This window comes from Mesoplodon densirostris, chromosome 11, assembly GCF_025265405.1.
Source record: "Mesoplodon densirostris isolate mMesDen1 chromosome 11, mMesDen1 primary haplotype, whole genome shotgun sequence".
Lineage (NCBI taxonomy): Eukaryota > Metazoa > Chordata > Mammalia > Artiodactyla > Ziphiidae > Mesoplodon > Mesoplodon densirostris.
This window is the reverse complement of record NC_082671.1, coordinates 67,459,794-67,485,293: the sequence shown is the minus strand read 5'-3', so window position 1 is coordinate 67,485,293 and position 25,500 is coordinate 67,459,794. Positions and strand designations below refer to the sequence as shown.

The 25,500-nt window shown below is 46.5% G+C and overlaps 4 protein-coding genes across 6 annotated transcripts; 3 read left to right on the top strand and 1 right to left on the bottom strand.

Annotated features, from left to right (window-relative positions):
* Nucleotides 1-6,757: 6,757 nt before the first annotated feature.
* Nucleotides 6,758-13,555, bottom strand: SNU13 (small nuclear ribonucleoprotein 13). 3 transcript variants are annotated; one of them, XM_060112884.1, is made up of 3 exons: nucleotides 13,453-13,555; nucleotides 7,815-7,935; nucleotides 6,758-7,142 (listed from the first exon to the last, which is right to left on the bottom strand). In XM_060112884.1, the coding sequence occupies exons 1-3, from the start codon at nucleotides 13,453-13,455 to the stop codon at nucleotides 6,880-6,882; spliced, it is 387 nt and encodes a 128-aa protein (XP_059968867.1). In that variant the 5' UTR covers nucleotides 13,456-13,555; the 3' UTR covers nucleotides 6,758-6,879. The 3 variants fall into 3 exon arrangements, with proteins under 3 accessions (XP_059968867.1, XP_059968868.1, XP_059968870.1); XM_060112885.1 differs by lacking the exon at nucleotides 13,453-13,555 and adding an exon at nucleotides 9,615-9,667; XM_060112887.1 differs by lacking the exon at nucleotides 13,453-13,555 and adding an exon at nucleotides 9,478-9,564.
* A 4,190-nt stretch (nucleotides 13,556-17,745) lies between these two features.
* On the top strand, nucleotides 17,746-21,497 carry LOC132499562 (uncharacterized protein C22orf46-like). The gene is made up of 3 exons (XM_060114214.1): nucleotides 17,746-17,961; nucleotides 20,882-21,421; nucleotides 21,477-21,497. Exons 1-3 carry the CDS (start codon nucleotides 17,746-17,748, stop codon nucleotides 21,495-21,497), a joined length of 777 nt encoding a protein of 258 aa, XP_059970197.1.
* A 116-nt stretch (nucleotides 21,498-21,613) lies between these two features.
* Nucleotides 21,614-23,651, top strand: LOC132499561 (uncharacterized protein DDB_G0290685-like). The gene is given in 2 exon segments (XM_060114212.1): nucleotides 21,614-21,730; nucleotides 21,732-23,651. Coding segments are annotated over 2 exon segments (2,037 nt in total).
* Nucleotides 23,652-23,958: 307 nt separating this feature from the next.
* LOC132499560 (uncharacterized) lies at nucleotides 23,959-24,726 on the top strand. Its single transcript, XM_060114211.1, has one exon. The coding sequence runs from the start codon at nucleotides 23,959-23,961 to the stop codon at nucleotides 24,724-24,726; it is 768 nt and encodes a 255-aa protein (XP_059970194.1).
* Nucleotides 24,727-25,500: the final 774 nt, after the last annotated feature.

Sequence of the window (25,500 nt, the reverse complement as noted above, 5' to 3'; positions counted from 1 at the left end):
TATATTCTGATCCTCTGTCCTCCCACCTGTTTTCCTTTAAATGTGTCATATGAAGATCTAAAGATCAGATTTCAGAAGTAATAACGAGGCAACATTTCTAATTCTGGTACTACTTGCTTCATGAGTAAATAGCAACCCCCCCCTCATGTTGTATTTTCTTAATGTGACATTCAAGTATATGAAGAAGAGATACACATTTTCTGTTGCCCTGAGAGTTTGGGTTGCAGTGTAAGTGAAGTGAGTATTCCTGTTATTTTCAGGGGTGCTGTAGGAGGTTCAAGAAGATACGGAGAGGTTCGATGGGAGAAGGGAAAAAGGAAGGGTCCTAGTGTCAGGAAAAGAGAAAGAGGAGGAGAGTGTCTCTCTTTGTTTTCTTCCCCTTCCCATCTCTCTATCCTCCCTGCCCCTTTCCTGCTCTTTCTGCAGCTATGGCTTTTGAAGAATTAGCCTGAGAGAAGGAAGGAGATGGAAGGGTTTTTATCCTCTGAGGATGGCTTGTAGGTCCTGTGTCTCTCAAAACTAGAACGAGCATCTCATGAGGTGAGTGTTGGAGGGGTCAGATTACTCTTGAAAGAGATTTTTCAGTTTTGGATTCTTTGATTTTTGTAAGTTTTTTTTTTAACTTCTTTTTGCTTGTTTTTGTTTGGAAAGGAGATGTTATATTCTTGTTTGGATTTCTTTCCTTATCTGGGGGAGAGGGAAAATAATTCTTCAATTAGAAAAGATGCCTTTGAGGATACAGCAAAATAATGCAAAACCATTTAGTATAGTACGTATTCATTCTTGTTGTTGAGAAATAAGACCATCCCCGTTAAATGAAGCATGCTTGGAAACTCTGGGTTCTAGAGAGGGTTACTAATACCACAAAGGTAGATTAGAATCAGGCTAGTCACCATAAGTAGGAGGGTAAGAATGAGTACCACTGCTGGGCCTTTGTTTTCAAGCCTGGATTTCTTGGCTAGTGAGGAGGAAACCTAGTGAGTCCCAGGCTTCTCCTGCAGGACCTTGCCCAAGTCTAGGCTCCTTCTCCTCTGTTCTCCTATTTACAAAATGGAGAGAAGGAAAGAGTTCAAGGGTCCAACAAAGCACCAGTAATATGAATGTTAGAAAAATAACCACCGAGGTCGGTGATAAAGAGCAACTGTGTGATTTCAGTTTCTCTGTAAATTAATGATGCTTGCCTTCTCTGCTCTTGAGCTCCCCGGGAGAGAAACATCATGTCCAGACATAATCTGGTTGGGCTTTTGTAAGCTCACAAGTCAGATTTAGTAAATTTGCATCTTGGCTCCATCACATACGTACAAGTGACCACCGGCAATTTACCTGGCATTTTCAAGCCTCAGTTTCATCATATTTATAATAAGAATAATAACGTGGAATAGGGAAAATAAATGAGAAAACACGTAAATGGGCACGGTGCTCAATAGGCACTAACTCTTATCCTTCTAACTTCTCTGGCTGCAAACACGCTTCGCTCCTGCAGGTGCTGGTGACGCGCGGCCAATGATTGGACGAAACGGCCTGCGCATGCGCGCCGCAGACCTGGCGGCTAGGAGCCGCGCGGGTAGGGAAGGGCAGGGAGGTGTGTCCGCCTCTGAGTGGCCAGCGGCGGGGGCGGGGGCGGGGCAAGAGCTGGAGAGCACGGACGGATGTTTGGCCAAAACTGCACCAAACAAGCATATGTGCATAGGTGTATATGCCTCCTGGCTGAATGCAGAGGGAACATCTGTAATTTTGTTTTAATATTTATTTGGTTGCGCTGGGTCTTAGTTGCAGCTTGGGGGCTCCTTAGTTGCAGCTCACCGGCACCTTAGTTGTGGCATGCGAACTCTTAGTTGCGGCATGCATGTGGGATCTAGTTCCCTGACCAGGGATCAAACCCCAGTCCCCTGCACTGGGAGCGTGGAGTCTTAACCACTGTGCCACCAGGGATGTCCCTGTAATGTTTAGCGTTTTTTGTCCTGTTTTGTTTTTTAAATTTTTATTTTTTGGCTGCGTTGGGTCTTCGTTACTGCACGAGGGCTTTCTCTAGTTGCAGCAAGCAGGGGCTACTCTTCATTGTGGTGTGCAGGCTTCTCATTGCAGTGGCTTCTCGTTGTGGAGCACAGGCTCTGGGTACACGGGCTTCAACAGTTGCGGCACGCAGGCTCAGTAGTTGTGGCACTCAGTAGTTGTGGCTCACGGGCTCAGTAGTTGTGGCTCATGGGCTCTAGAGCACAGGCTCAGTAGTTGTGGTACACAGGCTTAGTTGCTCCGCAGCATGTGGGATCTTCCCAGACCAGGGCTCAAACCCATGTCTCCTGCATTGGCAGGCAGATTCTTAACCACTGTGCCACCAGGGAAGTCCTGTAATGTTTAGATTTAATGTCTTATTAAAAAATTAGAAGAAAAAGTAAAGCAGGACCATGAAATCTGGGAGAGATTAGTCATCCACTTCCTCTCCCTCCCCCTCAAACAGAAATTCCAACCTCAAATCCGTTTTGGAGGGAAAGCACACACCTGTTATACTCGACCAGGAGCTATGATGACTATCCAGCCTTTCTGGTTTGAGCCCAAACTATCCCTGAATGTGTAATCTTCATTGTAACTGACTGCCTCATATATGAAAGCCAGTCCTACCCACAGTTTACTTCTGGGCACTCAAGCAGCTGGGACCCTCTCACCTGTGGGCCCTGCTAGCACTTCCGGCGTTCTTTGTCACCAGAGCAATTTTGACATGGTCATATTTATTGCTGCTGTTTTGACAAGACCGCCTCAGCTTTTCATCATCTACCTCCCAACCTTAGTTGTCTATTGCTGTGTAACAAATTACCCCCAAAACTGTTGGCTTGAAAACAACAATAACCACATATTCTCTCTCACCATTTTTGTAGATAAGGAATTTGGGAAAGAAGAGGCTGGGTGGTTCTGGCTTGAAGTCAGTCATGAGGCTACATTCAAGATGTTGCCCAGGGCTGCTGTCATCTGAAAGCTTGACTGAGGCTGGAGGATCCACTTGCAGGGAGGCTGTATTAATCACGTTTTTTATTTTCTGTATTTTATGTTTTGACATAAGCTGGGGGGCCTTACAAATGGTTGGAGAGACTGCTCCTCCCAGGGCTAGCTAGTTACTAAAGACAGTTAAAAACTTACTTGGGAGCATACCTCTCATGCAAGCCAAGCATCTCCTTTATCTACGTCACACACCAAGCCAGTATTGCCCTTGCCTTAAATTATCAGGGCAGGGTACCAGGCAACTAAAGACCACCCTTATAGCCCAAAGCCCACCAGAATTGTTCAAACTAGCCAATCCTAAGATGTTTACTCTGCCCTGCCTTGCCTTTGCCAAAGAAACCCCAATAAGGGCTGTGGCCTAAGCTTTCCCCTTGCTCCTGCTTCTGCTGCCTGACCAAAACCTGGTGCTTTCCCTGTGGTCCTGCATGGCACACCGGCACCCTCCTCTTGGGAAAAGTAATAAATTCTTCTTTCAGTAGTACCAACTTCTCCATGTCATCACTCGGTCACCTCTATAAATTAAAATCCCTCAAGTACAAATGAGATAGACTCATTTCCTACAGCTGGCAGTTGGTGCTGACTTTTGGCTAGAGGCTTCAAGGCACTTTCCACAGGCTGCTTAGAAGTCTTTATAACATGGCTATGATTCCTGTCATAGTAAGTGATCCAAAGACATGAAGGCAGAAGCTGCAATGTCTTTTATAGAAACTTGAAAGTCACATGTCATTCCATAATACTGAGTCCTGCAGCTAGACCAGCTGAGTTGGTGTAGGCTGGTCTCAGAGCATTCACACAGAAGGGCATGAATTCTGGGGGGTGGCTATGTGTGTCACTGGGGAACATTTTGGAGGCTGGCTGCCACAGGGTATCATGGAAAATACTGACTTGCTACTTAAAAATTTTTTTCCTTCAGAAAACAAGCAATTATACCCCCACTCTCCCTCAAGCAGATATATCTGCTAAAGCACATTCTTGACTTCAAAATGTAACTTAGCTGACACTGAGAAGAGGGACCCAGGGATACTAAGTGCCTAGAACAAGCTCCTCTCCCTCCCTTCCTCGTCACATCAGTTTGAGATTAAAGATAATGGAAATGCATTGTTTAGTACTTAAGAATACTACGAATGAATAATCTCTTTAACAAGACCATTACTGTTAATGTAAAAATATTCCTTAATCATAGGTCCTCTTGAGAAAACGGTTTCAGGAAACTTATTCTAAAACAGAAATTCCTAACCAGTGTTTGAGGTCAGAGGACCCTTTGAGGCCTAATGGATTCTCTCTCCAAAATAAAATGTTTACACACAAAAATTTGCAACCTACTTCATAGGTGGCTGAATGGAATTACTAGATTTCCTTCTTGCTTGCATGTCTAGGCTTTTTAGGAATTATTCATTCTACACTTTTGGAGCATCAGTGTTAGGGCACTGCTGCAGGTGCTAGGGGATCACAGTCACACAAGTTCCTAACGAGGGCAATAATCAGAAAACAACCTCAGATATTAGCTAAGGACAAGTTAAAAAACAGAATGTTACAGTGCTAGGGGTAAAGGAAACATGAGATGAGGTAGCTAGTAAAGGCCCTTAAAAAGTGGTACTTGAATTAAGACTAGCATGAGGAGAAAGCCACTAGTGCAGTAAAGGAATACCAAGTACAAAGAATCTGAGAAACAGATTTGAAGTGTTCAAGAATCCAAATATGAAACACTGAGCAAAGATAGAACATGGCAGAGAGGCAGACACAAGACACGTAGCAGAGCCATTAGGAACAGGGATAAGAGCCATGGAGTGTTTTCGGGTGATCACAAATCGACGCCCTGTCCTTTGAAGGCTTACAATGAAGCTGCGGGAACTGAGTTAACACTCCAGATGGACCCTAGAGATGAAGATCCCAGGGGCCCTGCCCCACCCCTTTTCTCAGGGTTCTGGTGGGTATGCCCTAGTTTCCATCTAAGTGGAGGTTGGATTACCTTTTTTTATTTTCTTCTGGCCATGCCCCATGGCTTGTGGGATCCTAGTTCCCTGACCAGGGATCGAACCTGGGCCCTTGGCAGTGAAAGCTCAGAGTCCTAACCACTGGACCACCAGTGAATTCCTGAGGTTGGATTACTTGATCTCCCTCCACCCCCAAATTACTTCAGTCTTTTCAATGATTGTAAAGATACATATACAACAAAAGAAAGTACTACCTCAGACTCCACCATCCACAGATAGAAAACTGCTTTGGGTGGGAGGAGGGGTGTATATACACACTGGAGTGAGCTGGGGGAGATGACGAGCTCAGTAGGTACAGAACAGGCCTTAGCATGACAGGGTGATTTTAGGTTCCCTAGGAACCCACTGCTGGAGTGGTCACACTGGCCCAAGCTGGCCAAGAGTAAACTAAATGTAATCCATTCTCATTAATATGACCATTATGGTATCCAGTTGTTTATACTTTGGAAGAAAATTTCTCAAGGTAGAGGAGGTATCAGGCTCTCATGGTACTTTAAGATAGAGTAATGCGGCAGGCAAGGTGGCAGCCGCTTCAGTCAGCAACACCAGCTCCCCCGCTCTCTAGCACGTGTGGACTGCTAGGAGCCCTAGTCCTGCAACAGTGATTCTCAACCAGGGGTGACTGCCACCAGGGAACAGTTGGCAATGTCTGGGGAGACGGGGAAGATTGCTAGTGACATCTAGTGGGTAAAGGCCAGGGAGGCTGTTAAACATTCTACAACATACAGGGCAGCTGAGGTTGAGAAATACTGCTCTAGAGTGACAGCAACACCTCAATGACTGAACAAGACATTTTGAACTACCAGAAATCATCTGGTGGAGGTAACGGCTTTTCCACACCTTCTTGGTGAAAAGTTCAAGAAACTAGTAACCATTCTAATGCTTCATTCAAGTATTAGCTGGACTCCTAACAAGAATCACACTTTCTTTAAACTGGAGTACGAATACATGTGTTCTTTATTAGGATGCTCACAAGAATGACACATTAGCACTGTCCTTCTGATGTGATAGAGAATACATACATCTGACCCACATCATGGCAGGAAATAGGCAAGGGGTAAGGGCTCTCAGCTGGTACCAAGTGTCTACTGAAGAAATCTCCATTCACCAAAGCAAGGATGTTCCCTTGAATTCCATCATCTTTGCTGTAGCTTCCAGTTCTCCATGACTGGCCCAGAATCCTCCATTCCAGAACCTCTTGCCACACCTTCAAGACCTAGGTCAACTGTCCCATGTCTCACTCACCAAGGCGCCTCTGGAATTTTGCAGCATATCTCTTTGGTATGTTGCTGCCCTGCCACCCTCAGAGGCATAGATGGGAGTTGAGGGGAAATATATTACCAAAAGCAAACAGCAGGGGTACATCAGAAACTGACTCTTGGGACATACACCCAACAACCTCACAGAATACATGCTTCCTCCCCAAATGATACATAATACCCTAGAGAGCAAAGGAAACCCCTTGATTATTCAAACACGATCCTGTATGCTGGGCACAAAGGATACAAAGTGGACAGTGTTTACTTCCATCATGCCCTGCACAGTAGGAAGGTGGCACCTGAAAGCTGGAACCAAATCTCTACCTTGGCTCTTCCCTGCCTTTGAATGGTGTCAACCACTCTGCTTCCACCTGTTCTGGGCATGCATTTTCCAAAAGGGAGGATAAGATGGCAGAGAGAGAGAGTGGAAGTGGAGATTACAGGAGAGGCTGGGGAGGAGATGACAACCTAAAAATAAGACAAAAACAATACAAAAATACAAAAACCAAATTGAGCACTAAAATATTTTATAACAATAGAAGGTAGCTGGAAATACTATATGCTAACAGACAAATGATACATAACCCCTGGGGTAGGAGTCAGCAGCAGGGAGTGTGGCAGAGGCCACCTGTTTAGACTAAGAGCCTTTCAATGGACTGTTGGATGGATTGGATCTGCTGCTTCAGTTGTGAGCCTTCTTTGATGGTGACAGAACAGGCGATGACAGGCCTGGAGACCCCACAGGCTCGCCCCAGGGCCTGCTTGGAGCGCACAAACACGTAGGGCACATTCTTGTCTTCACACAGCAGTGGGAGGTGCAGGATGATCTCCAGGGGCTCCGCGTCTGCAGCCATCACAATGAACTCAGAGATGCCTCTGTTGAGGGTTTTGGTGGCTGTAGAGAGAAGAACATGAGGCCAACAGGTGATGTGGGGTTGGGGCAGGGAACAACAAAGCAATTTCCAAGGAAAAGAAACAGGTGCAAGAAAACTGGGCAAAACTTCCAGGACTAAGCAATTCTGTGCCCCATAGTGGCCTCGGGAAGTGATAGGGAGCCAATTACGCATCCCCAATGCCTTTCTCAAACCCTACCTCAAACCCATCAATTCTGTCCAAACACATCCTAAATCAGAGCCCTTCTTTCCTGTCCTCTGCTACCACACTCATCCAAGTCACCACCACCCCTTGCCTGGTTGACTCGAACTGCTTTCACACAACCTCCACGAGCACGAAGCAGTGCAATGCAGCACTTCTCAAACTCTGTGATCAAGGATCAGGGTTTTACCATCCCAATCTGCCATGATCTATACTTCTGGAAAGCTCATACCACATGCAACTCACCGAGCAAGTTCAATGCCCCACGGCATTGTTCAAATGCTTATTCCTGATTGCTTATCTCTGTGACCCAGTGCTAACCCACGGACCACACTCTGCTGCTCTTAGGTACTCATGTTGGGCCTAATCAAGAGCATCCAGCCCTCTTTCCATACCGGAAATCTAGTCCAGAGACCCCATACAGGGACAGTGCCTTTAGCACTCTTCCTGGAGCACTCACTGGTTGCCTTACCCTCATTGGCTCCTTTTCGAAGCTGCTTGTAGTTACATGACTGCTGCACGAGGTCCAATAGTTTCTTGGTGAGGTGGGCATCTGCAAGAGGGTAGGCCTTCGGATTTACATCAGCCTCAGTCTATGGGGGGGAATCAAAGCATGAGTCAAACTGAACTAGAAGTTGTTCCAGACAAGTCACAAAATACTTCAATCAACAATTGAGAGAGACAATAGTCAGCTTCACAGATCCCCCTCCCCCAAACACACACATTTAATAATTGACACTGGCCTGCCCACTCTCAATTTAGAAAAAAGAAAATACTAGGTTCAAGAAAAAAAATTAGTAATTACATAATCCAATAATATATACTAAAGCTTATGTATTTTTGCCTCTTTAGCCTAATGCTTGCTAATATTATGCAAATGGATAATTACAGGATTCCATGGCTCAGTACCCATTTCAGTCACATGGGGTAATCTCTAAATTTGGATTTCCATATTCCCTTGAATTTACTAAATCTAAACTAAGGTATAATTTATAGAAACCTAGCACAAAGTTCCCTCTATTCCCTTCAATATTTGAATCTTCTTCTGTTTTCAGTAAGAATCCCGGTTTCCAAAACATCAAAATATTTTCTCATTTATTCTACCCTACAATACATATAAAATTGTTTCAGAATTGCTATACCAATACTACCTCCACCAACTATAAATCCACCAAGGTCAACATTTCTTTTTATTCTTAGAATATATCTGACTAAAGCCGTCCAGAGTATTATATTCAAAAGTTACTCAAATTATTTTTTTCCTGTGGTTATCAATTTGATATACAATTAGGGCTCCTTCTTATTTAGCTTGCTTTTTAAAAAAATTCTTAAAAATATATAAAACATCTACATGGTTCCAAAGTCAGTGTTTTGGAAACTGGTAAAGGTAAACTGTAGAGCATTTATCCTGCCTTTCCTATACAGACTGTTACTAGGTAACCAAATAGCAGAGGATAAGTTTCTCCTGTATTCCACCTAATAAAGAAAGAATGATACAATTAAATAGCACCATCTTGCAACCCATACTAATTTAATCCAAATTAATGGATCCAGACATTGATTTTAATAGCTACCAACATCACAAAAAATACCATGTGACCACTGCCCCTCTTAACAAAACATCTGTGATCAAGCTGTCTTGGGGTGGGGGGGCATGGGCAGAGAGCTAAGAAAAAATCGGATCCAGCCTTTGATGCTTCTTTTTTTTGGCCACACCGCAGGGCATCTGGGATCCCCGAGCAGGGATCGAACCCACGCCCCCTGCAGTGGAAGCTGTGGAGTCTTAACCACTGGATCACCAGGGAAGTCCCAGCCTTTGATTCTAATACTAGATATTTGATATTAAGGAATTATTAAATTTGGGGGTATTGTAGTGGCATTGCAGTTGTTGAAAATCCTTATTTTATAGTCACATACTGTAATACCTATGGATAAAATACTACCTCAATGGATCCGTTTCAAAATAACACACGTAGGGAGCAAACTGGGTGGTGCCTGGCCTATTCCATTCCTTCTACCCCATCTTCCCCTCTCAACTTTAACCATTTTTATTAATTTCTCGTTTGTTTTCCCTGTGATTCTTTTTACAAATATATATTTTATTATAGACATAACCCGGGTGCAGCCCACGTTACCATTCCTGAGCACCGAGCAGTTCGCCCGCAGCGGTGCTGTCGAACCCTGGGTTTGGAGGCTGGACCGCGGCACGTAGCCGCGGCACCGCGGTTCTAGGTGGTGACCCATGGGTGATGGCCCCAGTGGGAACACTCACCATTGAGTCCGCCTCGGCGGTCTCCTGCCTGATGCCGTAAGGACAAAGAAATGACCCACCCCCAGAGGAGCAGGAAGTGACGTCAGGGGAAGTGGCGCCAATAGCCTGATTGCACCAAGATGCCTCTTCCCTAATACCAACACATCGCACTGGGTGAATTTGTCATGGTCCCAGGGTGGTGAGGAATTAGGCAAGGGCTGGAGGAGACCTCTAATAATTTGCTCTATTCATACATTCTAGAATCAGCTTTTTCAAGGTGTACAAAAAAAGCCTGCTGGGACTGATTTGTAGATTTGAAGTAATCCCAATTAGGATAAGACACCTTTAGGATACAGAATCTGTCAACCCATTTAAACATATATATCTACCTTTAGTGCTTTTAAATAAAGCTTTGTAATTTCTCCAAAAGTTTTAATATCTTTTAGACTTACTCTTAAGATATTTCAGCTTAAGAAAATTCACTGTATTCCGTAGTATACTAAGAATTTCTTCTGTTATAAATAAATTGATGTTGAATTCTGTCATGTTTTTTGTACTGAGTTGGATGAATTAGACCTTTCTCCTTTATTTTTAAAGTTTTTCTAATGTTACTTTTACACTCCCGAGACAAACCAATTTTAATATTTTCTTATGATGGTTGCACAATTCTGTAAATATAAGAAAACCCACTGAGTTATACACTTTTTTTCTACTACCACCTAGTTTTGGTTTTGTTTTTTAAAATTAATGTATAATTGACCACAATATTGTGTTAGTTCCAAGTGCAAAACACAACACCGTTATTTGATATTTCTATACATTACAAAATGATCACCATTGAGTTATACACTTTTAGAGTGGAACTTTATGGTATGCAAATTATCTCAATAAAGCTATTTTTTAAAGTAGGTGTAAAGTTTTTTCATGTCAAAAAACTTTAGTTTTTCTTATTGAGTTATAATTAACATACGGTATATTAACTTAGTTTCTTTATTATTATTCAGCCGTCCTACTTCTACTTGACTTGGTTTTGATTCTATTTTTTCAGGTATTTGTTCATTTCATCTAAATTTCTACATTTATAGATATCACATTGTTCATAATATCCTTTCTTTTCAATGTTTGCAAATTATGTCTCCTTCAAGTTTGTTACTCCTTATTTATAACTTTTTGCTTATTTTCTTGATTAATCTCACCAGAAGGGACTTTTCATGTTATTTCTCCCTCACCAAGCATTTTAGGTTCCAGTACTTCATTTGTACCCTACATACTCTCAATATTTGGTATTTTCATTATTGTTCAGTTGTTTTCAAATTTCCCTTATATATTTTCAGTTTGACCCACGAGTTCTTTATATCTTCTTTCTAAACACTTTGTTTCTGATTTCTAAGTCATTTGTATTTTGGTTGGGAGACCATGGTCTATATTATTATCATCTTTTAAGATTTGTTTAACTTGCTTTTTTTTTTTTCGGTACGCAGGCCTCTCACTGCTGTGGCCTCTCCCGTTGCCGAGCGCAGGCTCTGGACATGCAGGCTCAGTGGCCGTGGCTCACGGGTCCAGCTGCTCCACGGCATGTGGGATCCTCCCGGACCGGGGCACGAACCCGTGTCCCCTGCATTGGCAGGCAGACCCTCAACCACTGTGCCACCAGGGAAGCCCCTTTAACTTGCTTTATGACCCAGTTGGTGGCCAATTTTCATAAATGTTCTCTGCTTGAGAAGTGTCTTCTATAATTGATGGGTAAAGTATTCACTGGTTTCACTAGGACCACTAGATCAAGTTTATTCACAGTGCTGTTCAAATCTTCTATTTCCACACTGATGTTTTGGCTTCACGATCAATTAAATGCTATATAATTGCATATTTGTCTATTTCTTCTTGTAATTATGTCATTTTCATTTTACTTGTACCTTATTTTTTAGCCACTATCTTTACTGATTTTTTTCCCCATTCTTTTTACGTCAACCTGTCTTTTTTTTTTTTTTTTTTTTTTTTGCGGTACGTGGGCCTCTCACTGTTGTGGCCTCTCCCGTTGCGGAGCACAGGCTCCGGACGTGCAGGCTCAGCGGCCATGGCTCACGGGCCCAGCCGCTCCGCGGCATGTGGGATCTTCCCAGACCGGGGCACGAACCTGCGTCCCCTGCATCAGCAGGCGGACTCTCAACCACTGCGCCACCAGGGAAGCCCAACCTGTCTTTTAAGTGAAGCATTTAGTGCCTTCCTATATTTATTTAAGTACTGATATATTGGGTCCAAATCTCCCTTCTTTTGTGCCTTCTATTTGTCCCACCTGTTCGGCTTCCTTTTCTCTCCTTCCTTTGAGTCTTTTCTCCCCACTAGTTCCCCCTCTAGTGGTTTGGAGTTATTTATCTGTATTCTTTTGGTGGCTATCTGAGAAATCACAACTTATGTCTGTCAAAATCTAATGCTCAATAACGTCACCCTCCTCTTAAACAATAAAGTTTCCAGCAACACTTTTATTCCTATCACTCCTCATAAATATACTTTTTAAAATGCCAGATATTTTTATTGCAGTTTCCAATAGCCCATCTCTGGAAATTATGATTCTCAACTCTTAATAAACATAAAATGCACAAAAAGGGAGACTTCAGGAGATCCAACACGATCAAAGAAGAGTCACTTTATTGGTTTAACAAAAGTCAACAACAACAAAAATTCCACTCAACTTTAAAACCAAACCACCTTATAAATAGCAACTGAAATTTGCTTAATGTGTATTTATTCACCTTTTAATTTTTCCAAGGGCTAATTGAATGAATGAATGAATGAATGAATGAAATCTTACTGCTAGGCAACTGTAACCCGTAGCCTGATGCGTTTGATTTCCCCACATACCAGACAGCCGAAACATGCAAGGTTTTGATTTAACAACAAATAGTGCATGCTCACTCTCTCCATACCAAGCGTTAGGTCTATTAAATACATTTAAACTGAGACCAACCGATTCCAAAACTTTTCACGACACTGCGAAAGATGAGCACCGGTTTAGAAGCTTTAAATTCTAGGCTCAGCCACGTACTAGCTTCAAAATGGGGGCGGGGCGGGCAGTAGGGGAGATACCCGCGGGGATCCAAAATCCGTTAAAAGGATTAAACCTCATTACGGAAATCAGTGTCTTGTAAACTCTTCCCTCCTTACTAAGTGCCAACCAAAACTAGCTACCAGGCCACAAGATCTGACTAAAAAGTTGGAGACCATCAAGAGTTTTAGAGGAGCCGCACGTGGTGCTACCAGCACTTCTGATTTCAGAGGCTACCGCCTCGCAGGAAGAGTCTTTCCTGCATTCCAGGCTGGGGTTCACTCCACGCTCCCCACAGCCCCCAAACGCCAAAGGCCACTTTAATCCCTGGCCCATGTAACTCGCGGCAGGCACTAGGCGCGCAGACCCATGGAGAGCTCCCTCTCCTGAACATCAGCAATGGGGAAAGCGGGATAGGGGAGGGCTGACCCAAATCCAGGGTTCCACCCCATACTCTAGCGATCCCCCCAAAAGAAAAAGAAAACCGATGGAGCCAAGTTTCCCCATCCATCCAGCTTTCGACTCTCTCCTACGTGGGTTTGTCTCTTTCCCCCAGGTTGGGCCATGCCCCCTCTGCTCACCGGAGGCTTTCGGCCAGGAGCACAAACTGCGGAAAGAAGCCCCAGCACAGCACCTGAGACCCTGAGTCCTCTAGACTTCTAACCCCGGGCCGGGAGAGAAGACAGTGCTTCGGGCTACGCGGCCGCCCGGGACGGGCGGACGAGACGGCGCACGTTCTAAGGCCCCGACAAGCTAGTGAGAGAACGGAACCCCGTCTCCCACTTCCCAGCCCTTCAGCCACGAGCACGCACTCACCATGGCTCCGGTTCCGTGGTACCGTCACTCTTCAAGGAGCACAGGCGACGTCAGAGCTGCAGCCCTCGCCCCTGAAGCAAGTCGCAGGGTACAAGTGGAAATGGCAACGTGCAGCAGGAAGCGGAAGTGCCGTCACCAAGAGGAGGGCGGATCACGCCCCTTAAAGGCACCAGCGGGGAATGACGCCCGTTTTGGGCGAGGGACCGTATTTTGCTGTTTTTACTGTTATTCTACCATAAATTATTGGCCGAAACAGTGAGTTAAACATTCAAAAAATAACATATCAAAATAAAGATTTTCAAGGGTTTCGTCATTCCATTGCTAGTTTATCTTTTAGCCCATTTTTGTGCTTTTAAAATCATCTTTTTTACTCTACACTGGTAAAGGAATGGTATGGAGATAATGATAGGTAATCCTAAATGTTTTCCTTCATATTCAGATGCCTTTGTTAAATTTTCTGGTGGGGGTGGAGTCCACCAGAAATGGAATCCATTGAGTAGAGAATTCAAGAAGAACAGCAGGTTTGAGGATGGGGGTTGAGTTTGTCAGGTTGAGTTTGGAAATGTCTAGGACACCCAATTTCTTCTGGCTTAGCATGGTGCTTTTTTCCCTATGCTGCTCCAAATCTCCATTTTTTAAGGCTACACTCATGCCTCACCACCTCCAAGTGGTCCTCCTGGATTCTTATGGCCCTTACTCATCTCTCTTCGCATGATGCCAGGCATATCTTGGGACCAGTTTGTTGTTGTTGCTGTTGTAGTTTTGGCCACGCGGCTCGGCTTGCAGGATCTTAGTTCCCCAATCAGGGATTGCCTCGGCAGTGAAAGCGCAGAGTCCTAAGCACTGGACTGCCTGGGAATTCCCTCTTGGGATCATTTGGATCTAACCAAAACTAGACCATAGTGGGCCAGTTCCAGTTATTTCCTTTGGAAACCTAGAAGTAGAGACGTAGCAGGACCCTTAGGAGTCACGCAGTGCAACCCCTTCATTTTACAGATACTGAGGCCCAGAGAGGGGAAGCTCCTTGTCCACAGTCACAGAATGAGGCAGTGGCAGAGCCAGAACTGGACCCTGGATTTTTGGCTATCCGCTTGGGTTACTTCCACCACATCTGGTTGCTATGCTTGAAAACCCAGCCAGATGGGTTTGAAGTGGCTCCAGGACTGAACGTTTATTACATGAAAAATCCCCCCATCAAACTTCATCCATGCATATCTATGACTTGTCAAAAAATAAATTTTGTCTCCAAATTAAGAAACTCCCACTGATGGCTCCTGTTTAAGAGTAGAAACTGTGGGGACTTCCCTGGTCGTCCAGTGGCTAAGACTCCACACTCACAATGCAGGGGGCCCGGGTTCGAACCCTAGTCAGGGAACTAGATCCCACCTGCTGCAACTAAGAGTTCGCATGCCGCAACTAAAAAAAGATCCCACATCCCGCGTGCAGCAACTAAGCTGCAACTACAGTCCTGTATGCCACAACGAAGATCCTGCGTGCCGCAACTAAGACCTGGCACAGCCAAATACATAAATAAATAGATATTTTAAAAAAGAGTAGAACCTGTGATTTGGACCCTGCTCCTCAACTTTCTCAGATCCTGTTTCATATTTCCATATTAATTGGACCTATCAGCTACCACTGTGGGAGAATGAAACCTTATTATTCTAGTTTACAGTCATAGATGTGTCATTATCATTTGCTTTTTTGATATCCTTTATAATAATGTCTGGTTGTTATTTGGCCTACCTGGCATCTTGGACCATTATATCCCAGATCTCCTAGTAATGACTGATAGGGGCTTGATGTTTTTATGACCATGAGTAATGAGACTGTATACTCTACCTAATTAATTGTTTCCCAACTATATAATAACTCAGTTTCCATGTTCTCACAGAACTAGCCCGCCCTCTTGTATCTTGCTACTTCACTTGCTAGTTAGTTGATAAATGTTAACATATGCTCAGAATCAATTTGTCTTAGAAATTTGTCTTTTACCACAGTTCTGTGCTTAAAATGCTAAATCCTTGCCATGGCTTACTAGGCCTCTCCCCACCAGTACCCCCCTCCTCATCCGCATGTTACAGCCCCACCCACCTTCATTTTCTACCCTGAGCTCACCCCAATCTCCCCAAGCCCATCCATCACCCTCTGTTGGGAGTGATGTGATGTGCTCCACTGTTCTGCTTAGTGTTCATCACCTCTTCAATGAAGCCTCCCTGATCATCCAGACCAGGTAATTACCCCTGCTGGATGCACCCACAAGCCCCCTGTACTTGCCCTTTGTAGCCTTCGTCAACTCTGTCTTTATTCAGTGTTTGCCTTTCCAACCATACTGAGAGCTTTATGCGAGCAGGGCTGGTAGATGCCTTGGACACTTTGGATATCTATCTTTTGGCGCTGTGCCTGATCCAAAGGAAGTTCTTCTTTCACTTAGGGATCTTTGGTGGCAAGCAAGCAAAAAGGAATCTGGGAAAAGACTCTGCAGTGGAGCCTGGAGGCTCAAGGGGAGCTGGTTGTGAGAGCAGGACCAGACATAAAATCTTATGCCAGTGTCCTAAATTTAGCTAAAGACCACCAGGAACACAATTCTACAGTGTTATTACTCATTGCAACAAGGGAGAACACATACTATGGGGAACTGTGGCACTTCTCAGTAAGAGGGTGTTTGGATTTACTATAGGATTTGACCTTGTGTCAAATGATCTTGGGAGGGTTCAAGGAAATGGGGTTTGCTCTGGATTAGACACTATTAGAAAGTGTGAGTAATTCTATGATTGGGCATCCTAATAAATCTTATCTACAGGGTGGAAGGAATGAAGTGAGGCTAAAGCTATAATTGGTAACAAAATAGATATTAGCCAGGATAGTGAGATGTTTGGTTATTTTTGTGGTTTTGACAGTGTTCATGCTTTTGTCTGTGTTCAGACATGACTAAAGAGTGGTCTTGTTTTTGTCTTGATTATCACAGTTAGAGTGGTTTTGTCTGATGCTGACACTCTATGAAGTATTTTATGTTCAACAGGAGAACACCAAGGCTCAGCTATGAGTGTCAGGCCAGCTCCTAGCAACATCAGGCCAAACTGATAGAGCTGGGCCAGTTTCTAGCTGCCATGGGCTGCTTTTCTTTCTTTTACCAGCTTCCTATCCCTACCTTGATAGTTGGAGCCCTGGAAGAGAGAGCCCAATTGGCCAAACTTAGGTCACACCTCCACTCCTTGGCTGTCCTGGGCCTGTGAAAGAGTATCAGGTATAAGCTGGGGTAACATTTAACCAAGATACATTGTGTGGTATATTGAGTTCTTTTTTAAAAATTTTATTTATTTAATTTATTTATTTTTGGTTGCACTGGGTCTTTGTTGCTGCGCGCGGGCTTTCTCTAGTTGTGGTGAGCGGGGGCTACTGTTTGTTGCAGTGGGCATGCTGCTCCCTGCGGTGGTTTCTCTTGTTGCGGAGCATGGGCTCTAGGCGCGCGGGATTCAGTAGTTGTGGCATGCAGGCTTATTTGCTCCGTGGCATGTGGATCTTCCCAGACCAGGGCTCAAACCTGTGTCCCCTGCACTGGCAGACAGATTCTTAACCACTACGCCACCAGGGAAGTCCCTGGGTTCTTAAAATAGAGAAATACTTCCCAACTGGTTGGTAAATAGGTGATGCCCTTCTACTGGGACCCCAGGGGCCACTTACAACCCGGGTATTAAAGGGTTAAGGCATGGCCCATTCTGATTGGCTGATGACCCTGCCTGCTCTGTGATTCAATATTTTGAATATAACCTTTGGGTGAAAGTCTCCAGGGTAGCATTTATACTCCTACAAACAGTGATCTTGAGATGGGAAAGTAATCCCCCAACAAAAAATCAGGATATGGTGGGTGGTTAAACAAGAACACACATTCAATACAGTGTTCATTAAATGTTTGATATTGGATAGCCTGATGGACAAATGGACGAAAGTATCGAATAGGAAGAAATAAATCAAGCAGACTGCAGTTTCCATCCCTCCATCATACACGGGGGAACTTAATCTCTCCATTCCAGAGGTCAGGATGTTTCAAACAAGTTCTTCTTCCTCTTAATTCCTTTTGGGCAGTTCCCTGATGTTGTCCTCACCAGTACTGAGGGCATGTTATCCAGCCCTGGTGCCAGGTGCAGCAGCTGGAGCTGAGGCCGCAGCTTCAGGAGCCTTTGTGAGGTGGTGCTATGAGGCAGGGGCTACCCCGCCCCGAAGTGGCTGGGTCAGCCATACCAGTCCTGCCCTACAACTCCTGAACACCACCTGCCTGACCTAAGCTGTGTCATGTTGCTGCCCCTCCTGGGCGCCTGTGCCATGGTGGGGCCGTTCCAGGGCCCTGAGTGGGAGCCAGTGCGGGGCCTGCTCTCTGAGAATCACAGCTGCAGGGACCCTCGATGCTGCGGCAACCTGCTTGTCCTCTGCCTCTTTCTGATCTGGCAGGTCCAGCACTACTGGCACCAGGTCACCAGGACCCACTCCAGCATGAGGAAGGCCATCAAGGTGAGGGGATCTCACACACCTCCTTCCTTCAACACCATGATTGTCTCAGTCATTTGTTACAAGGACCCTGTTCTATGCCCTGTGTATCAGAGATGAACTCAGACTGGTCAGGAAGAGTATTATCTTGCCCCAAACCCAGCGGTCACCCTGGACTTCTCTCTCCCTCACTCCTCAGGATCAATCCACCTGCAAGTCCTATGGGCTCTACTTGCAACCCATATCTTGAATCTGATCACTTCTTTTTTTTTTTTTTTTTTTTTCGGTACACGGGCCTCTCACTGTTGTGGCCTCTCCCGTTGCGGAGCACAGGCTCCGGACGCGCAGGCTCAGCGGCCATGGCTCAAGGGCCTAGCTGCTCCACGGCATGTGGGATCTTCCCGGACCGGGGCATGAACCCGTGTCCCCTGCATCGGCAGGCAGACGCTCAACCACTGCGCCACCAGGGAAGCCCTGATCACTTCTTAAAACTTCACTTCACCCTCCTGGGCAAAGCCATCCTCAGGGCTCACCTGGACTGTAGGTACTGCCTTCGGCCTGGTTCCTGCTTTCTCTCTCACCCAACCATCGTCAGTGCTCCACGCAGCCAACAGAATGAACTTCTTCTTTCTCTTTTTTTTTTTTTTTTTAAATTATTTATTTATCCATTTGGTTACACTGGGTCTTAGTTGCGGCAGGCAGGCTCCTCAGTTGCAGCATGGAGGCTCCTTAGTTGTGGCATGCGAACTCTTAGTTGCAGCATGCATGTGGGATCTAGTTCCCTGACCAGGGATCGAACCCAGGCCCCCTGCACCGGGAGCACAGAGTCCTAACCACTGCACCACCAGGGAAGTCCCTTCTTTCTCTTTTTAAAAATGTTAATCCACACTTCCCTGGTGGCGCAGTGGTTAAGAATCCGCCTGCCAATGCAGGGGACATGGGTTCGAGCCCTGGTCTGGGAAGATCCCACATGCCGTGGAGCAACTAAACCTATGCACCACAACTACTGAGCCTGCACTCTAGAGCCCGCGAGCCACAACTACTGAGCCTGCGTGCTGCAACCACTGAAGCCTGTGCACCTAGAGCCCGTGCTCCACAACAAGAGAAGCCACAACAATGAGAAGCCCACGCACTGCAACAAAGAGTAGCCCCCACTCGATGCAACTAGAGAAAGCCTGCGTGCAGCAACGAATACCCAATGCAGCCAAAAATAAATAAATAAATAAATTTATATTAAAAAAAGTTAATCCAAGGGAATATACATATACAGATTATAAGTGTATAGATCAATGAGTTTTTGCAAACTGAACACATCCAGGTGCAGCACTTGATTAAGAAACAGACCACTGGACTTCCCTGGTGGCGCAATGGTTAAGAATCTGCCTGCCGAGGCAGGGGACTCGGGTTCGAGCCCTGGTCCAGGAAGATCCCACATGCCGCAGGGCAACGAAGCCCGTGTGCCACAACTACCTAGCCTGTGCTCGAAAACCCGCGAGCCACAACTACTGAGCTCATGTGCCACAACTACTGAAGCCTGCGCACCTATATCCTCTGCTCCACAACAAGAGAAGCCACTGCAATGAAGAGTAGCCCCCGCTCGCCACAGCTAGAGAAAGTTTGCGCACAGCAACAAAGACCCAACACAGCCAAAAATAAATAAATAAAAATTTTAAAAAATAAATAAGAAAAAGTTAAAAAAAAATAAACAGAACACTACCAGCAGCCCAGAAGCTTGCAGACACAACTGTGCTGATTTCTAATAGCACAGACTAGTTTTGTCTGTATGAAATCATGCAGTAAGTATTTTTTTGCACCTGGTTTAAGCCTAACATTATGCTCATGAGCAAGAACAAACTTTAAAAAAAAACAGATCACAGGACTTTGCCACTCAAGACTCTGCAATGGCTCTGATGGATACACTTCCAGTCAAACTCAGAATAAAATCCAACTCCTAACCACAACTCCAAGGCTCAGAATAATCTGCCCTGCATTCCTCTCTGGCTTCATCTCCTAGCACTCTCCTCATCACTCACTCATTCCATTCTGGCCACACAGGCCTCCTAGCTGTTCTTATACAAATGACCCAGTTCCATCCTCAGGGCCTTTGCACTAATGTCTCCTCTGCCTACAATGCTCTTTCCTCAGATGTCACTTGGTTTGTCCCTTGCTTCATTCAGGTCTCCATTCAAATGTCACCTCCTCTGAGAGGCCTTCTCTGACCAATATGTCTAAAGGAGCTAACCCCATTCCCACTCTGCTTTTATTTCCATTAGAACACTTTTCAAGGGGACTTCCCTGGCAGTCCAGTGGTTAAGACTCCACGCTTCCACTGCAGGGGGCATGGGTCTGATCCCTGGTCAGGGAACTAAGATCCCACATGCCACGCAGCGTGGCCAAAAAACAAACAAACAAACAACAAAACACTTTTCAACACCTAACATTATGTTGTATACTTAGTTATTGTGTCTTTCATGTCTAAAGACAGCTCCCAGCAAAGACTTTGTCTGTCTTGTTCATGCTGGTACCGCCAGCACCTAGAACAGTGCCTGGCCTGGAGTAAACTCTTTATCTTTCTTTCATTTTTTTTTTTGCGGGACGCGGGCCTCTCACTGTTGTGGCCCCTCCCGTTGCGGAGCACAGGCTCCAGACGCGCAGGCTCAGCGGCCATGGCTCACGGGCGCGGCCGCTCCTCAACACGTGGGATCCTCCCGGACAGGGGCATGAACCCATGTCCCCTGCATCGGCAGGCGGACTCTCAACCACTGCGCCACCAGGGAAGCCCTATCTTTCTTTCTTGAATGAATACTGTTTTCCCTAAGAGAACTGACTCCCCATTCCTGAGCCCCAACGTCCTCATCTGGATAATGGGGATTACAATCCTGATCTGAGGATTAGATGAGATAATGTGAATGCAAAGATTTTGCTTCTCTGTTCTTACCTACAGGTGCCACCGCAGAAGTGGGCAGTGCCCTCCATGAGACGTGACACTTGTTTTGGGCCGACCCCTGAATTCTTCTTCAGTCCTGGCAAGTTCAGGGGCCTGGATGCCCAACAATGGGCCCAAAATAAGAGAGGGGAATACTGGAGGAGCCACCAGGATTCACGGACCCAATATCTGCTTTCTTGTCAGCACCCAGGTCAAGGTTTACCTTGGGATGCCTACACACCTTTGGAACACATCTTTTGCACCACCTCCTTTTCAAGCACCTGTATGCTACCTCAGGACAGTTCTTGGGAAGCGTGGCAGGTACCCTGGTGTCGTAGTGATGACCAGACTCACCTGATTTGCAAGCCACTGCCCCCTGCCCTGGACATGTGCCAAAGGATGGAACAGCTGTTGGTCAACTCCCCAGAAGAACTGGTACCACTGGAGCATATTGTCGGCATGAGATGCCACCCCACCTCCATGGCCTCTCTCCCAAACCTCCCATCAGCCCAGAGGTTCTGTTCCAGAGAGTTCCTACCTGTTCCTTCCAACCAACAAGTGGGAATGCCCATCTGGAAGTCCTGGTGCTGCCCACGAGAGGCCTGGGCACCAGGGAGGGAAAACCAGACACTAGGCAGAGAGGATAGTAGAGAGACCCAGGCTCCAGGGTGGGTGAACCAGAGAGAGAGCACAGGAGAGGATGCTTGGGAAATTCAGGCATCTGGAAGGCAACTCCCAATAAACTTTGGGATGGAGGACAAGGCAGAGCCTAAGGTCCTGGAGTGGGGAAGACAGAGACTAGTAATAAGTAAAGCTGTTGGAGAGATCTTGACACCATGGTGGGAGAATTAAGACCAGGTGAGAGTATCAAGACCAGGTGAGAGTTGAGAATAGAGCTGAAAGTCAGAAACTATGGAAGAGAAATCAGAGGGATGCTGGAGGTGAGAATCTTCCTGAAACCCAGGCACGAAGAGGAGAGAAACAGGAACAGTTAAGATGTAAAATTGATGCAGAGACCCAAACGCCAATGTGGGAGACCCAGGATAGGAGTAGGAATAAGGATGCTATAGAGATCCAGTCTTTTGAGAAGAATAAGAAAGAAGCCAGAGGAGAGGATGAAGGAGAGACCCAGGCCCAAGGGTTGAGGAAGTGGGGCCAGACTGGAACTGAGAATGGTGGGGAGACCCAGCTGCCAGGGTGGGGAAAACAAGACCAGATTAAAGGTGATACTAGTATAGAAATTCAGGCAGAAGAGAGGAGAAGAAAGGGCCAGGTTGGAGGTGAGAATGCTGTGCAAATCCAGATATCTGGGAGGGAGAACTTGGGGGAAGTGAAAAAAGAGGATGGCCTAGAGACCCAAGCCCTGGGGTGGGGAAAACAGGAATGCGTTCAAAGTGAGAATGTTACAGAGATCCAGATACCAGGGTGGGAGATGCAGGATCAAAACGGAAGTGAGAAAGCTGGGAAGGTCCAAGTATTTAGGGTAGAGATCCAGAAACAACTAAGACATGAACTTCAAGTGGGGTGGGGAAATCAAGGCCTGGAAAGAGGCGAGGATTCTGGGGAAAGCCAGATATTTAGAAGGAAGAATCTCAGGGAGATAAGAGAGGAGGATTGGGTGGTGATCCAGGCACAATTTTGGGGAGACCAGAAACCAGTAGCAAGTGAAATTGGCAGAGAATTCAAGATACCATGTTGGGGGAATCAGGACCAGATTGGAGGTGAACACAGAGCAGAAATTCAGGCACTGGAGAAGAGAGACCAGAGAAAGAACGGAGATGAAGATGGTGCAAATATCCTGGCACCTGAGGCAGAGAACCAGAGACAATTAAGAGGTGTAACTCATGTAGAGACCCATCTACCAGGAAGGAGGAACCAGGAGCAGTTTGTTGATGAGAATAGTACAGACATCCAGGCAACAGGGAAGAGAAACCTGAGAGGCATTAAAGGTGAACATGGTAAAGAGACTCAGGAACTTGGGGAAGAAAACCAGCATCAGTTAAACAGTGAAATTAATGGAAGGATTCACATACCAAAGTGGAAAAATCAGGAACACATTAGAGGCAAGGATGGTGCAAATACCCAGGCACCTGAGGCAGAGAATTGGGGAGAATTAGCAAGTAAAATTGATGTAGAAACTCATTCAGCAGAATGGAAGAAAGAGGAGCAGATGGGAGGTGAGAATGGTGCAGAAATTCCAGCTCCAGAGAAGAGAAAACAGAGAGAGGCTGGAGCTGAGAATGGTACAGAGACCTGGGCACCTGGGGAAGAAAACCAGAGTCAGTTAAGAGGTGACACTGATGGAAAGACTCATTTGTCAGATGAGAAGAACCAGGAGCAGATGGGAGGTGAGAATGAAACAGAAATTCAGGCACCAGAGAAGAGACCCCAGAGAGAAGCTGGAGGTGAGGATGGTACAGAGACCGAGAGACCTGAGAGACAGAATGAGGGACAGTTAGGTGGTGAAATTGGAGAGAGCCACTCACCAGGGAGAAGGAACTGTGAGCAGACTAGAGGAATGAATGATGCAGAAAATCCAACACTGGAGAAGAAAAGCCAGAGAGAGTTTGGAAGCGAGGATGGTAGAAAGATCCAGAGACTTAGGGGAGGGAAGCAAAGACTGTTAAAAAGTAAGATTAATGGAAATGTCTGTACATCAGAGTGGAAGAACCAGGAACAGACTGGAGATGAGAATGGTGCAGAATTTCAAATCCAAGAGAAGAGAAACCTGAGAGGGACCACAGGTGATGATGATAAAGAGACCCAGGCTCCTGCGGGGGGATTATAAGGGAGAGTTAAGAAGTGAAATCGATGGAGAGATCCAGATACAAGGGCAAGGAAGCCAGAATAAGGGTGAAGATGAGGACGCTGCAGAAATCCAGGATGTAGGGAGCCAGAGAAAGTGCAGAGCTGAGGATGCTGGAAGGCTTCGAGCACTAAGGGGAAGAAACAAGGGCCAAGTCAGAGGAAAGGATGCTGCTAAAGGCAATCTCTGAGTTGACTGTTCTGGGGGTGAGGGGCCCCCAGCCCTCACTGGCTCTGGATATGGGGCCATGGACCAGGAACAGGCTGCGGCCTCTGCTCCCTGTCCTGAGATGAAGCCTCTCCCCCACCAGAATGAACTCTTCCTGCTTGCCAGTGGGGAGGGAGAGCATTTGGCCAGCCAGAGCACGGCCACTGCCAGGAAGCACAGTGTCATTCCAGCCTCCTGGCAGGCCCAACCTAAACTCCAGAAAAGCCGACAAAGGGACAAAGGACTGGTTCCAGGGAAGACCTCTGGCCTGACTCGACGGCTCCGGAACCCACAGTCTTTGGCTGCTCCCCTGGGCCTGCCCTCTGCCTGCCCCTCTGTCTCATGTGGCCAAGCCCCCCAAGCTGCCACAGTTCTGGTGGATTTTCCCACAGCCCTCACCATCCTGCCGAAGTGGCCAGTCCTCAAGAAGAGCCAGCTACTGCTCCTGGAGTCCCTTATGCAGCGGAAGATTGCACACCTGAAGTGGGGCCTCCCCCAGCAGATCCTAGAATCCTACTTGCGCTTTAACTTCTTAGCACCATGCCCACTGCTCCCTGAGGGCGTGAGGCTCCCTGGGTTACACAAGGCCTGTGAGCTGCAGGGGCAGCAGGAAAGGCATTGTGGGGCCCAGGGCCCCAGGCCAGGCCTTAAGTCCCCAGAGAGGTCCCAGAGCGTTCGGCCCCGAGAAAGGAAAAGCTCAAAACCTCCTACACAGGCCAGAGCTCTGGAGAAGCGTAGACCACACCAGACAGAGCCAATGGGCATTTCTATCCATCCTGAAAAGCCTAAGAGTCAGACCACCAGGGGGCCTCAGAGAACGACAGGATGTCCAGAAAGAGGCTCCTCCTAGGGCCAAGCTCACTGCTCCCAGGAACCCCAGGCCTGCGGCAGAATCTAGTAGCTGGTGTGGCCAAGAAAGGGTCCAAGAACCCTCCAGTGAGAACAGCGGGGGCAGGAAAATGGTCAGGCCAGGGGTCTCCCAGATGGCAGAGAGGGCTTCTGGCTGAGCAAGGATCTCATACTCTGGGCAGACCACTGGAGGAAGGAGCACGCACCTCAGGAGCCCCCCAGATTCGAATGTCGGCAGCCCACACACAGGAGAAGAGGAAGCCTGGAGCCGGAGGAAGGCAGAGGGGCTGGACAGCAGCCTTCCTCCTGTTCCACAGACACCTTCAGCTCCAAAAGGAGTCTGCACTCTGCTGCAGCAAGGCTGAGCATGAGCTTTTTGAACAGGATTTCCTGGTCCCCACACTTGGCCAAGCCCCAGCACTTAGCCCCCAACCTGAGTGTGAGGGATCCTGATCCCATCCTTCTTCCCAAAGTGGGTGGCCCACATGCAAAGGAGGACAGCATCAGAGACCACACTTCTTTGAAGAGGGACCTTCAGCCACCGGGTCACTGCGGTGCTGGGGTTGCTTTTCCCAAAACAGAAGAACTTGAGGAAATTGAGAACCCACATGGGGCCCCAAGGAATCCACCAGCCCCCAAAAGTTTGGTCTTATGAAGCATTTGAGGGGTTTCCTGCTCCAGCATGGCTTTAGGAAGTAGGCAGTGGGTCCAGAATCCTCAAAACACGTCAGAGAAGGCAGGAGAGTGGTCTGCTCACTCCCAAAGGGGATGATAA